The 14578-nt window shown below is 38.7% G+C and overlaps 1 protein-coding gene across 4 annotated transcripts in view; it reads left to right on the top strand.

The window, feature by feature from the left end:
* spag9b (sperm associated antigen 9b) overlaps positions 1-14578 on the top strand; it is a 94165-nt gene that overhangs the window by 40233 nt on the left and 39354 nt on the right. For 2 of the 4 annotated variants that reach the window (XM_084434982.1, XM_084434981.1), the window contains exon 5: positions 8058-8208. In XM_084434982.1, coding sequence (XP_084291108.1) covers positions 8058-8208 — 151 coding nt within the window. Of the gene's footprint in view, positions 1-411; positions 775-8057; positions 8209-14578 lie in introns of those variants that run through there. The other 2 variants (XM_084434984.1, XM_084434983.1) reach the window with 2 other exon arrangements.

Below are 14578 nucleotides of genomic sequence, written 5' to 3'. Positions count from 1 at the left end.
AGGAAAAACTACGGACTGCATTTAAAGTTGTTAAAGTTTTAGTATTTTTTTTTTTTTTTTTTGTGATGTCTATAGTTTTTACTAATTTTATTTCAGTTTTAGTTATTTTAGTACATCAAGTTAAAGTAAATGAAAATGAGAAATGTTGCTTTGGTAACTAGCTGAAATAAAGTTTTAAAGTTTTAATTTCAGTTAAAGTTTATTTTATTTCAAGAAATGAAAATATAGTTTTTTGTTGTTGTTTTTTTCAGTTTTAATTTGATTTGTTTTACTACATCAAGTTAAACCAAATGACAATAAGAAGTGTTGTTATGGCAACTAGCTGATGGAAACCAGAAAATGCATAGAGAATTAGCGCGCAAGTAACAGAGCGGTTCATTAATCAGCCGCGCGGAGGGAAAACAACACGCTAGGAAGGACAGCTGCTGCAAAGCCGGTCGTGTGTGTGTGTGTGGAGTGGATGATGTCACAGCACAGCAGTTAGAGGCTGCAGAGCTCTCTCTCTCTCTCTCTCACACACACACACACACACACGCAGACAGATTCTCGTGTCGATGGGATTGCTGTGGCGTATCGGGGGCCGGCGCGCGGCCCGTAGCGCGTGTTGTCAGACATGAGTCCGGGTTTCGTGCTGCTGTTCGTCTTTGGCTTCGTGGGGGGGGCGGTGGTCATCAACTCTGCTGTTCTCGTCTCTCTCTCTGTTCTCCTGCTCGTGCATTACTCCGTCTCCAACCGGCTGCCCGCCATCACACACTCCCTGCCCCGGATCAGCAGGTACGCAGACACACACACACACACCGGCGCTTTTAGCATAGTTCTTCTGTTTCACAGGCTGTGTCGCATCACAGGAGTTTAGAGCCTCAGAAACATGATCTTGCGCAGGCGATCAGGGACCCTCAATTCTAGGGCTGGGTATTGACACAAATTTCACAATTCAATTCGATTCCGATTCGATTCAATATTGATTATTTTGGAAATCAGGTGCAATACATGGCAAATTTTCTCAAGGAAAACAAATCTCTTCACTAATGCTGTAAACTATGGGAGTCAGTGGTAGCCTATAGGCTTCATTAGCCGACTATAATATTGAAGGTAAAAATGAACTGATTTGTATACAAACACTTAAATTACACTTTTATTTATTTTTATAATAATAAAGTTATATGAAATATAAACATGTAAATGGTGGCTGTCATAAAAACCTGCCAGATTTATTCAAACATGCATTCAAAATGGAAGAACATTAAAAATTATAATGATTATGTAATATGGTGCATATATTTAGCAGAATGCTCCTCTCTAGAGTTAATTTGTCTCGCTGACTAACGAGTTTATGGCCACTGGATATGGTACATGACATTGTTTACAAGCTGTTTTACTGACGTCTTTCCACGGTTGAAACACTGATTGGGCGACTCCATGTCACATGATACGGACTTTGATAAGTTGTACTCTATCTTTAACACACTTTCAGATGCTCATTCAGGTTTATATCACGCTGTAACTGGTGTTATTAAGGCGGAAGAGAAGATCATGTGCTGCTCTAGAGCTGAGCCAGAGCGATCTCACGCCACAGCGACAAAACGGTAATTATGTTTTTGAATTTCGTAAGAAAATGGACGTAATTTGAAATCTGAGACTTTGTTTCATATCAATAGTAACAAAGCACAAAGATTATTGCGATTTATTGGATGGGATGCGCTACAATGTTACATTCATCAACTGAAAACAGGATGACTAATCGATTCTTGGGATTTAAGAATCGATATCGGTTCGTAAAAATGAGAATCGATTAAAATCGAGAAATCTATATTTTTTTTACCCAGCTCTACTAAATTCTAACATTTTAAATGCAGCTATTTTTGTATAAAGACTCAATTTATACTGTAAAAGAAATGTGATAAGGAAAATGCACGAGATATCGGCCACCATATCGGTATCGGCCAATATATGATAATTTTTTTTATGTGATTTGTTATTGGCCCGATAAGAAGATTTAGCCGATATATTAAATAATAGTGATAAATAATGTATTATTTCCTTCGGCTGAGACACTGTTCGACTGGATGATTGGAATCACTTTGAAAAGGAAAATAGAGTTTGTCATATCGGCTACATAATATTATAATGAGAACGTTATAATTGTGTTTGGGACATGGCTTTTAATGGTGAAACTTTTGTTTTTATAATCAGGCTCTCAAAAATTATATAAAAATTAGATTTAGATTTATCGTCCGATATATCGGTTATCGGCTCTCAAATATAATCGGTATCGGCCAAAATTTTTATATTGCTGCATCCCTAATGAAAATATTTACTTTCTATTATGCCACATTGCATTTTTTCTTCTCACTATAGTACTTTACCGTTAGATAGATTTATTATTTATTTTAATCAAATGTATTAATTTGTTTTTGTAAACTTTTCCACAGACCCCAGTCTGAAAAGCTCTTGTTATATTGGACTTTGCTTCTCTTGATCTTAAGCCTCTATTTTCCCTCTATTTCTGTCTGTGTACGTGCATGATTTGCCTCCGTTACTCGGGTTAGTGTTGTTCATCATGTGTCCGTTAGCTCTTCGAGAGAACCGTTAGCATGAGCAGTGTTGTGCTGCGGCAAGAACCGGCAGATCTGAGAGTTCATTTCTCTTGCCAACATTTGTACTGGATCCCCTCTCGTTCTAACAGGCTTATTGTTCATCACGGCCTCAGTTTGTTCTTCTGTTCAGTCTTGCACTAGAGCTGCAGTTGAACACCTGATATTGTTGGATGCTTTGAAGAGCTTTCTGTTCTTTTATTCCAAGATGTTAAACTGGTTTCAGGGTTTTAGTGTCACGTGTTCAGGTGATTATAATAGTAAAGTTGTCTGAAACAGAGCTGTTCACCCAAAGCTGATATTTTCACACATATCATGTATTCAGCCAGGTTGTATTTTATGAGCCTATCAAATGTAAGAATTAATATTTGCGTAAAGATGATGAAAAATACACTAGCAGACCTACCATTCAAAAGTTTTGGATCAGTAAGAAATTAATACTTTTATTGTGCAAGGATGCATTAAATTAATCAAAAATTACAGTTTATAATGTTACAAAAGATTCTATTTGCATGAATCCTTTCAAAAACATTTTAAAAATCTTACCGACCCCAAACTTTTGACCTCTGTTGTGTATTTTAGAAGATTTGGGAGGTCAGGATTTGCTTAATTTCAATACAAAAATCACAAATAAGGCATTCAAAAATAAGCTTAATTTTATCTCTGAACAAAATGTTTATTTTACTGTTAGTGGTAATTCTGGAAAAGTTGACAGTAGACTTCTTATCATAAGCCAAGCTAAAAGCTATTATATGCATTGTATAATAAATATAATTTGAGTAAAATGGATGATAAATGTAATTTGATACTCATCAAATGCCTATTTCTGACTGTGTTATAGATTATCATAACCAGTGGACTTCAGTAGATGATATTTATTGATTTTTAAACCTCTAACTGGTCCTGACTCGACGTGCTTTTGGTTAATCTCAAGGCCGAGAAATGAAATACTCGCTTTTTATGCTTTGATAAAAGGGAAACTGTGCTTACTTCTGAACTATTTCTAGTTTTCATCTAGTTTTTTTTTTGTATAATTTAGTTGAAGACAACTGGACTTGGCTTGTTCTTGCAATCCAAACATTATATTAGTTGCTTTTTGAACAATTTCTATTGGTGTAATTTTCATTCTGCTTTTATTAATGATTTGGAGCAGAAACTTCATGTGCTGTAATAGAGCTTTCCATGAATTGAACTTTGGACCTGAAGTTTCTCAACTCTGTTAAATCATGACCTTTACTGTGCGATTGACGCGACGTGTTATGTGTGTGTGTGTGTGTGTGTGTGTGTGTGTGAGTGTGATTACAGCACGGGTATTGATGTACACGTCAGATAGAGATCCAACACAGTACATGCAAGCCTCACTCCATTGATTTACTCCCTTTTATTTTTTACTTAAAAATTGGCCAGAAATCAAAATTGATCCTATTTACTTTGATAGTGCACATTAGTGTTGTGGTGAACAATCCACCCGTGCAAGTTAAGTCATCACAGAAAAAGTCTAATATTTGTCTTTAATCAAAATAACTGGACTAACCAGCAGACCAATCACATCGCGATCATTGTTTTATTAAAAAAGAAGACATGCACATAAACTACGATGGAAATTTACTGGCATTTACTGAATAAATCAACAACAGAGGCTGTGATTGGATAACTGGAGTAAGCAGTGGACCAATGGCGTTGCAGCATCTCTAATGTTGGTTTGGCGTTTCTGAAAGTCAAAGTGTGTGATCAGAATGATTTGGTTTAATTCCCTCCAGAAGCGTCTCTCACACGAGTGTGTTCCCGAACACCAGCATCCGAACGCCAGAGAACACGACAGCGTTTACTGTGTTTCGCCTGACGCTCTGAGACACACTGGTTTATCATGGAGGGAAAAAGTGCCTTTATTACAGATATTTTTCTTGGCAATTTCCCAGGAAGTGACGATTCTGTTCTCATAGGATTGAAACGCTGCTTTATTTGCAAATGTTGTATGCCATAAGTGCATTAAACACATGCATATGCACAAGTTAAACTCTCAACTTTGGATGGAAACCCTCTCCTGAGGAGCACTGGACTTTTGCATTATCACTTCCTCAAATTTGGTTCTTGTTTCCAAACCGTACTTTACCTTTTCTTTACTGTACAGTTTGAGCTGAATGGAGTGAATCCTGCTCACGTGAGCAGATCCGCTGTGTTCCCGACAGAATGTGCCGTCAGCAGGTTCGGTCTGAATGCAGATCTATGACAACAGGGACAGAGACAATCGGAGAAGACAAAAGAAATGTCTCTCCTAGAGGAGCTCTGGTGTTAGCGGTCATGCATCATGTTGCTCGTGCTTCTTGCATGCACAAACTTTGGGTTACACTTTATTTTAAGGTGTCATTGTTAACAGTGTAATTATGTATTGAATTACTGAGTAATTGCATGTGCTTACTATAGGGTTAGGGTAGGATTAGGGTTTGGTTGAGGGTTAGTTGCATGTAGTTATGCATAATTTATTGTTATTACTATGGTAAGTACATGTAACATATGTAACAAGGACACTGTAAAATAAAGTGTTATCAAACTTTATATGGCAGGCAAAAACATTCCATAGACATGCACTGAGACATGTAAGAATCAGAAGATCTTAAAGACTATTAATACTCAGGAATATGATTGATTTCACTGCACTGACACTATCGGTAATGGCACTATCGTCTTCTGTAGAGCTGCTCGTAGCTGAGTTGAATTAGTTTCATAATTGATAAATGCAACACTCACACTGTTATTGAACTGAATTGAATCGGCATTTAAAGGTAGGGGTGTAACGATACACAAAACTGACGGTTCGGTACGTCCCACGGTTTTGACGTCTCGGTTCGGTTCGGTTCGGTTCATTTAGGTGGAGTGGGGGGTTTAGAAAGCAAAAATTGCTTTTTTTTTGTTAAACAGTGCTTTAATTAACAAATTGTGTCCTTGTCTTTAAATTAATTCAATTACAAGTACACGTTTTGCAAGGATAAAAAAATGTATCTGCTAATGCTGTAAACTATATAGGAGCCCTTAATTGCACATTACTATAACATTAAAGCTTAACAACAGAGCCTAGACTTTTAGCCTAAATTCAGTTGCTATTTATTTTTAGATATAATAATAATCAACACTCAAGTAACAAATTGTATGAAAACATGTAAACTGCACATAAGGCAGTTTTTACATTAACATTTTTACTCTAATTTATTATTGAAATATAATAATTTACACAGTTGCTGTCATTTTCATGACAGATATTTTAAACATACATTAAATGATCAAGATGTCATTAACAGGTTAAGTAAAATATAATATATAGGCTAATATAGTGCATTTATTTAGTGAAAGAGTTCATTTCCTTAGCAAACCAACAAGCTGTGGACACATGACTTGCCTGAGGTAAATAAAGCTATGTGAAAAACTAAGCGTTTTATTGACATATTTCCGCTGTTGAAACACTGACTGAGCGATTACACGAGTTATGATGCCTTTCAGTAAGTATACTGTATTTTTCAACATACCTTCAGGTGTCCATTCATGTTTATTCTGTAACTGAGGAAGAGAATCGCGTTTACTCGCGCTCCGCGCTGCCGCTTTAAATGAGGAGCTAGTACGGTGATCTGTCACGCCACATCAAAGAGCGCCAAAACGACATTTAATGTTTGAATTTCGTGATCAAATAGACAGAATTTGAAAGATTACACCTTGCTTATTATCGAATGTAACAAAACACTGAGCTTATTGCGATTAAATGTGGTTAATGGTGGTTAGGCAACGCTGTATTCGTTGTGTACACATAAGACATGAGGTCCAATGAGCCGACAGCAGGGGGCGGGGCGGGCGTGTTCGGTACGCCATGAGAGTATCGCGATTCGTATCGTGGGTGGTGTATCGCGGTTTTTCGGTTCGGTTCGAATATCGTTACACCCCTATTTAAAGGTGATGTATAGTATAGAAAAATAGGCACATAAGCTTGCAAACGCTCCTTATGTAACTCATATATCACAAACACAGCTCTTATAGGGGCTTGTGGAGGCATGTCTCGACAGGTAAAGTAGGCTACTTTCAATAAAAGGTCCAACATATTAGGAATACTTTTAGCTGTGTTGTTATGTGTCATGAGTAAGCAATAGAGTAGACTAAAACACTCCGTCTGGAGCGAACATGTGCGTCTCGCTTCTAATAAACCCATCCAAAGTGTCTGAACAGGGTGCGTTTTTTGACATAACGCACCACAACTGTTTAAAGCTTTTATAGTTGTTTATGTTCATGTGTGTTTTTAATATGCTTTAAGACAAAGCATGTGTAAATTCATAAGTCGACACCATTGCTGAGTATTTCCTCCTTAAAACTGCAGTGAACCAAAGACAGTCTCAAAAACACGCTTTGAAATCGCTGGTGTTTCTGACGTCACAAACTACCTTGTAACCAATCAGATCAACGTGTGATCGTCAACCAGTGGATCTCTGAGCTGAGTGAGTGAGTGGAGGCGGGGCTCATTTGCATATTCATAGAACCGTGTATACTAAGTGAGGCAAGGGTGTCGAGTTACATTCGAGATATTTAAACGTTTTTTCCTTGAAAATAAATTCTTCATGCCTTAAAATATGTCATTTTGGTGATCAAAGAAGAGTTTTAAGGGATAAAATGATTGACTACAGGGGGACTTTAATGCTGGACACACATCACACGTATTCCTGACCTGTTTAATCTCTGAAGGTCTAAATGCAGCGAGTTTGCACTTCTGTAACCGAAGCGTAATGTATTTTTCCAGGTAACGCATCAGTCATGGTCCCACCGTGGCTAAACACCTTCTGGCTCCGCCTACTTCCAGTAGCCACGCCCCCCAAACTCTCACTATTGGTTGAACTGGGAAGAGATTGACAGATCTGAACGGATGCTCTCAATGTTTTGATGGTGTCTGGGAGGATCAGTGTTTACACTTTTGGGGGAGATAAACCTGTGAATGGCATATCAATAGTAGTAAATGAACAAAAAACTGGAAGAATGCATTTTAACATTAAAAAAAATCTTACATACTTCACCTTCAACTGAATAATTACAGCTTAAATTAGATATGTTCATAATTGATTAACTTTACAACATTAACAGTTATTTTCCTGTTTATTAATGTGCGGCTGCTTTGAAAAGATCTGTATTGAATAAAGCGCCGTACAAATAAACGTGACTTGATTTAACTTGCGACTTAGCAACGCCCTAGTTACCACTCCAAACCCTAGCAACACATTAGAAACTACTTCAAACACTTTATGAAATACTGGGAAAGTTGTGATGCCAATTTTACCGTAATGGCAGCAAGTTTTCACCATAAAGCACCACTCACATTTCTATCTAGCTTAAACCAGTGTAATTCAGAAACTTGTTTCCCAATACTTCCCAATCCATTATGTTTCTTGCTCAAGTTTCCAATCGTATGTTTTGTGTGTGTGTGTGTGTACTCAGGAAGGAGCGGCCTGTCTCTCTGGGTGTTTTCTCATTGCCGGGAAGCGATGCGATGAGCCCGGATCTGCACAGGGAATCTGTGGAGACTCCAGGGACAGACACATGGAGATATAACAGTCTCAGCCACCCTCGATCCAACACCAGCCTCAAGGTGAGAAACACACCGATTTACACATTGTTTACTTCTATTACAGCCTCAGTGTGAGAGCGTATGGGGCATTTTTCAAAGTCCCCCTGTGGTGAAAATCCAGCTTTTAATGTTGTTTATGTGTCTATGTGGTGTTTTTAATGTGCTTTAAGACAAAGCATGTGTAAGTTCATAAGTCGACACCATTGCTGAGTATTTCCTCCTTAAAACTGCAGTGAACCAAAGACAGTCTCAAAAACACGCTTTGAAATCGCTGGTGTTTCTGACGTCACAAACTACCTTGTAACCAATCAGATCAACGTGTGATCGTCAACCAGTGGATCTCTGAGCTGAGTGAGTGAGTGGAGGCGGGGCTAATTTGCATATTCATAGAACCGCGCATACTAAATGAGGCAAGGGGGTCGAGTTACATTCAAGATATTTTAAGGCATGAAGAATTTTGTTCAAGGAAAAAACACCTAAATATGTTGTTTTGGTGATCAAAGATGAGTTTTAAGGGATACAATGATTGACTACAGGGGGACTTTAAAGACATCAGGGCTGGCTTGACATTATCGATTTCACGATTTTACTCTATTCTCATTTTAATTATTAAAACCCAAGATCTGTCTTTTGTTCTGTGCTGTTTTGAATTGATGCAGAGACAAAACAAAACACTAAACATTATTTGTAGCGCCTGCCATCCAGTAATTACAATAAGCTTTGTGCTTTGATGCTTTTGATATGAAATAAAGTCTCAGATTTCAAAATCTGTCAATATTATCATAGAAGTCAGGGACAATAAATGTGTGTTTGTGTGTCTTTAATGTGTGTGACAGATGAAGCGATCATCTCTTCCTCTTCACTACTAGTTACAGCAGCAAATAAACATCAGTGAACATCAGAAGGAATGATGAAAGATACTGAAATCAGTCATGTCTCATGATCCATCAATCAGTGTTTCAACCGCAGAAAGTAAATGTTTGAATAAATCCATCATGAAAACAAGTTTATGACCGATACCATGTTTAGATTTCAAAAACGAAACCTAATTATATCACTTAAGTTATTATTTGATAAATAAATATCTAAAAATAAGTAGCAGTTAATTTAATAGTTTGTAATCTTTAATATTATAGTAATTTACCAACTGACAAGGTCCCTGTATAGTTTACAGCTTTAAAGATAAATGGACATGTATTGCACCTAACACCGTGTCCTAACTACACGCGACGCGTGATAAAAGGTTGTTTTCCATGTTAATCAGTGTTTGTCCTAACCAGCGACGGCGACACGCTACGATTCTGTTTTAGAAACGGTTTCTATTTTTCTGCGACGTCGCGCTGGAACAACAAACACAAAGTGTGGCGATGATAATCTCAGGTGCTGTTTATGTGCTTTATTTAATGTTAAAAGCGTGTAATGTGACTTTGAATATCATTTAGTGCTCCAGCTTTGTAGCTGTAAAAGCAACAATGGATAATTCACCTCAGATCTTGAAATTAAACACATGGAAACAAGAACGTTCAAACTGTGAACAAACAAGTGTATTCTTTGACAAAGATTGTTTTAGTAACTCAGCTTATGTATTTGAATAATGTTTAAATGGTGTAATATTTGTGAGTTTGATTATGTAGCACGTATCCATTTTCTTGCGAGTGCCGTCAATATTACTCTCTGGTGCCGTGAGACTCCGCCCACACGCTGTTCTGATTGACTGACTCCGCCCACATGCTGTTCTGATTGACTGACTCTGCCCACATGCTGTTCTGATTGGCTGACTCCGCCCACACGCTGTTCTGATTGGCTGACTCCACCCACACGCTGTTCTGATTGGCTGTGGGTTTTGATTGATTTTGACGCATCTCGCAGTGGCGTCGCGTCTAGTGTGGACAGACACACTTTTTGTCTCTGGAATCTTATCGCCTCGCGTCTGGTTAGGACACGGTGTAAGGGTGCTCCGATTGATCGCATAACTCGCAAGACAATCTTCAAAGTGGCACGCTTTCATTCCTCCCTAAAAGCCCAAACTTGACGTCCCGAGATGAAGTGGAACACAGAGAGTGTGAACTTTGAGCTTAAAAACACACAGAAATGTGTCAAAATGCCCAGCTTGGTGAGTGTTCGCTTAAACATCGTCGCTTATGTCTTCAGTGAACATTAACAGTTGGGAAATAAGTCGTATGTGTATCAGTATATTGGATCCGTGCAGTCGGTCTTAAAGTGACAGCAGCCTAACATTCCTGCTCTGCTCTTTAGTAGATTTAGTAGGATTAATCTCTATTTCATTTATACAGCGAAGACTATGCAGTGTTTTACACTCGATTACTAAACACTCTTCTGTTGTTCTATTTTTAAATCAAGAAAGCTATATTTGTTAAGCTCTAAGTTGTTCCTAATCGCCTTTTAAGAGAGAGAATGGAATATGTTGCATTATGTTGCTTGGCAATAAATGAAGATGTGACACTTTCTCATCTCTTAATTTTTTTATACTTAAAATACATTGTTGTTTAGAATAGCCTTTTTCGGTGATCAGAATCGGTTCTCAAACAAGACGAATCATGAAGTGTGTGTCCATACCCAGCCCTACTATAGACTGATCATGTTGTGTCATCATCCCAGCAGAGGCTGTTATCAGCTTCCCAGAAACTGAACATAGGTTTTTAGGGAACAAAGGCGATGACGACACAGTTCGTTAGTATTGAGAGAGAGAGAGAGCGACCCCTCTGAAAGCAACATATGTTAAAGAAGCCTGAGCGAACACTGCCAGCGGGAAGTGTCTGCTGTGCCCTGCATGCTTAATCAGAGCCCTAACTCGGGCCAGAATGCTTTGCTTTCCTCGCTCTGGAACTTTCCCTGTCCTACACAGATCCACAACTCTAGGCCCCTTCATACATATTCATGTTGATGAAGTAATCATTTGCCTTCAACCTCTTCCTGGCATGTTTATGTTCTCACCCCTCGAAACTAAAGACAAACAAACCACTCAACTCATGTGCACTTTTTTTTTTTTTAACATAAAGATCATTGGGAATGTTGGTTACCACAAGAAAGTTCTATTTTAGTCTTTCTACTTCAAAATTTCACATTTAATTCGACTTTCGCTTTTAGTGCTTTTTTTACTTGTTCATCTTTTTTTATTGTGTAATTTGAGCATTAAAAAGTTCTGCAAAGTTCCAAAGCATAAATTATTCTCTATATCAGTGTCAGTGTTTCTGAACTCCTGAAACGCCTCCATTGTATCTTGAGATTCTTCCGGGAACACGTCACTATATTCCTCATTTAAATAATTAATGCGCAGAATAAAGGGGCGGGGCCTGGTTGAGTTAGTTAGTAGTGTGTTAAACTGGCGGTTATGGTAAGGGGAGGGACATTTCCCAAACACACTCGAAGTGCTCGACCAATCACAACACACTGCTCCAGCCGACCAATCAGAGCACAGTGTGCTTTTCAGGAGGAGGGGCTTCATAGAGACAGGAAGTAAACAGAGCGTTACTGACAGACTGGAGCCGCCACAATGGAGAATATGAGGAGAATAATCAACATTCAAGCAGGAAAACCTGTTCTAGTAGAGACCAGAAACAACAGCAAGACTTTGTAAAAGGGCGTAATAGATCTCTTTAATTATTTGTGAAATTTACTATCTAGTAGGGTTGTCACCCAAATTACCCAAATTTTCACCATTTTGAGGAACGAATGTCCCAAAAAATCTGCCATTGAGATTTTGGGAAAACCCATTTTGATTGACCACTAGACTTGCCAGATCTGAATCCACTCCTCTCCCGTTATTCGCATTGATTTTATCAGCAATGATGGCATTGTAGGTTTCTAGGATAGACTGACCTTGATCTCAATCTAGGCCTGATGCAGGAGTTTGTGAAGGATGCCGGTCATATTTCAGCTGTCAGTCTGATGAGGAGCCACACAACAGGGCCAAAGACTTTAGATATACCAAGAGAGTGCTCTCATATTACTAATAAATGGGAGAAAGTGCAACATGAGCCACCAATTGACCGTTCGCAAAGACCCGCCCCCTTTAGTTACTGTTGCCATGTCCGACAAGCCACGCCTCTCTCACGCCACACATGTTCTCACGCAGTGAAAAATACATCGCGGAGCTGAGAGGACACTGAAACAAAGTCTCAACTTTCAAACTTGGTCATTTTTTAAAGAAATGTAAACAATAAATACCGTTTTGTGGCTCTTCAGTGTGTCTGTCAGATCGCTGTAGACTCTAGAGCCTCAGTTAACGTGAACCGATCATCTCTTCCTTCTAGTTCATTTATAGCATCAAATAAACATGAATGAACATCAGAAGGAATGTTGTTTTAACCGCGGAAAGACGTCAGTACACTAAGTCCACCGACGTTAATCTACTAACTCTTCTGACTGATTTGTCGGACAAAAATGGCGGATGGCGGATTATGATTGGTCCGATCGCCTGTCAATCAAACTCTGTGCGTAGGGTCAATTAATGTGCCAGATAGTGCAGAGCTGTAGGTGCTACACCCAGACAGACACAGCCCACCGTTTGCGTATCTCTTTCTTCTGAGTTTTATGAATAATATTATCTATTCTGCTTCATCCCTATTACCTCATCATGACTGGATGAGTTTCTGAACAACGAATAGTTGTTGTTGATGCTTTCATTAGTCCGATATCAGAAAGTTGTGGAGGCTCAGCCCATTTTTTTTTTTTTAAATCTTTTTTATTTTCATTGCGGAGACTTTTGAAAGTCGCAGTGCGTATTAGGGCTGTCAAATAAAAATAGACATTCAGTCTGGTGTTTCTGACGAACAGTATGTAGATGTAGAGAGTAGAAGTGGAGTGTTTATGAATGTCAGTTTGTTATTTTGTGTTCATGTTGTTCATTACGCGTCTGTTGAAGTGTGTTTTCTCAGGTTACTGATGCACGAACACAGTTTTATGCACTTTTGTTAGGCTACCTGATTTTCTATATCAGAAAGGCTCCTATTACTCTTGCTTGCACATTAAGGAAATTATATTTTATTTAAGAACAATTGTTTCAAAATTTAATGCATTTTAAAAAAGTTGGATGTCATTTAATTTCAATAAAAGATGCGATGCTTGATTTGGCTTTATATAGAGAGGCTAAGTCCCTCCCCTTCCGGTCGACCACCATGGGACCTTAGTTCGGAAAAATATTGTATGGTAGTCAATGGCGAGACACAACAAATATTTTGATCTTGTTTGAATTGTGCCCTGATTTACACATATGATGTTTGTCAATTTAAAAGATGCATTTTAAAGTCAAGAAAGTCGCAGCTTGATGTAAAACTGCTGAGGTATAAGACTGTGAAAATACGTAATTACAAAGACTACAAACCCAGAAGGCGCACATGGGACGTCATACCTTTTCTCTCAATGAATGAAGCTAACTTTACTGACATTTTTTCTATAGTCTTACATTATAATCGTAACGTAACACCGTCAGGCCTGAGTGTTTTGAGCCAGAATACACACATACGAGCAACGGATCTTGTGACGTACATAATGGGAGACGAGAGATGTAGTTCATTGAGCGATTTTCACATAAAACTAAACGTTACTCTTCTGTTTTATGACAAACTGCGACTTTCTTGACTTTCATAATTACCTTTTAAATTGACAAACATCATATGTGTAATTCAGGGCACAGTACAGACGGAATAAAAAGATAAGTTGTCTCTCGCCATTGACTTCCATACATATTTTTTCCGAAATAAGGTCCCATGAGCCGGAAGCGGAGGGGCGGGACTTAGGCTCTCTATTTGCTTATTGCGCTCGTTTGCGCCCTCTTGTGGACACAGGAGACAACACAGTGCCTTTTCCCCGGCTCTAACATTAAGTATTGACGTTAGAATTCAAATATAATTCAATTTTTGCTAATATTTAAGAAGGAAATGTCTTCTTTTCAGCCGTTTTGACAGCACTAGTAGGTATGCATCAGGCTCTTCTGTGAATATTTGATTTCTCATTTTAAGGCCAGTGAGTTTCAGAAGCACAAAGGCTCCATCAGACTCCCACTGTGGAGCGATACAGACTGGCCTTTGTGCGCTTCATGACTCTGCATTTCTCTCTATATCATCCTCCAGAGTCTCGGGCTTCTGGGAGAGATGAGAAACTAGGCCATGCCTCGCTGTCAGCCTCTCCTCAGGTTAAACGCCTCTGAGGAGAAGTGGGCACATTCTGCCATGGAAACACCAGAGAGTCGGGGAGCATCCTGCAAAGGGTTTTGTTTTGTCCGCGCTTGTGCTTTTGTTGGTTTGTGCGCATATGTCAGTGAGGGGAAAAGCGCTTTTGAAGTCTGTGCTTGTGTAAAACCTGTTGTCGGTTCCTGCCACTCGCTGTGGATTAGTTGCTCTTCTTCCACAACCGATTGATTTTAATGAGA

Source organism: Rutilus rutilus, assembly GCF_951802725.1.
Source record: "Rutilus rutilus genome assembly, chromosome: 16".
Classification (NCBI taxonomy): Eukaryota; Metazoa; Chordata; class Actinopteri; order Cypriniformes; family Leuciscidae; genus Rutilus; species Rutilus rutilus.
This window is presented reverse-complemented; position numbering and strand designations above follow the sequence as displayed.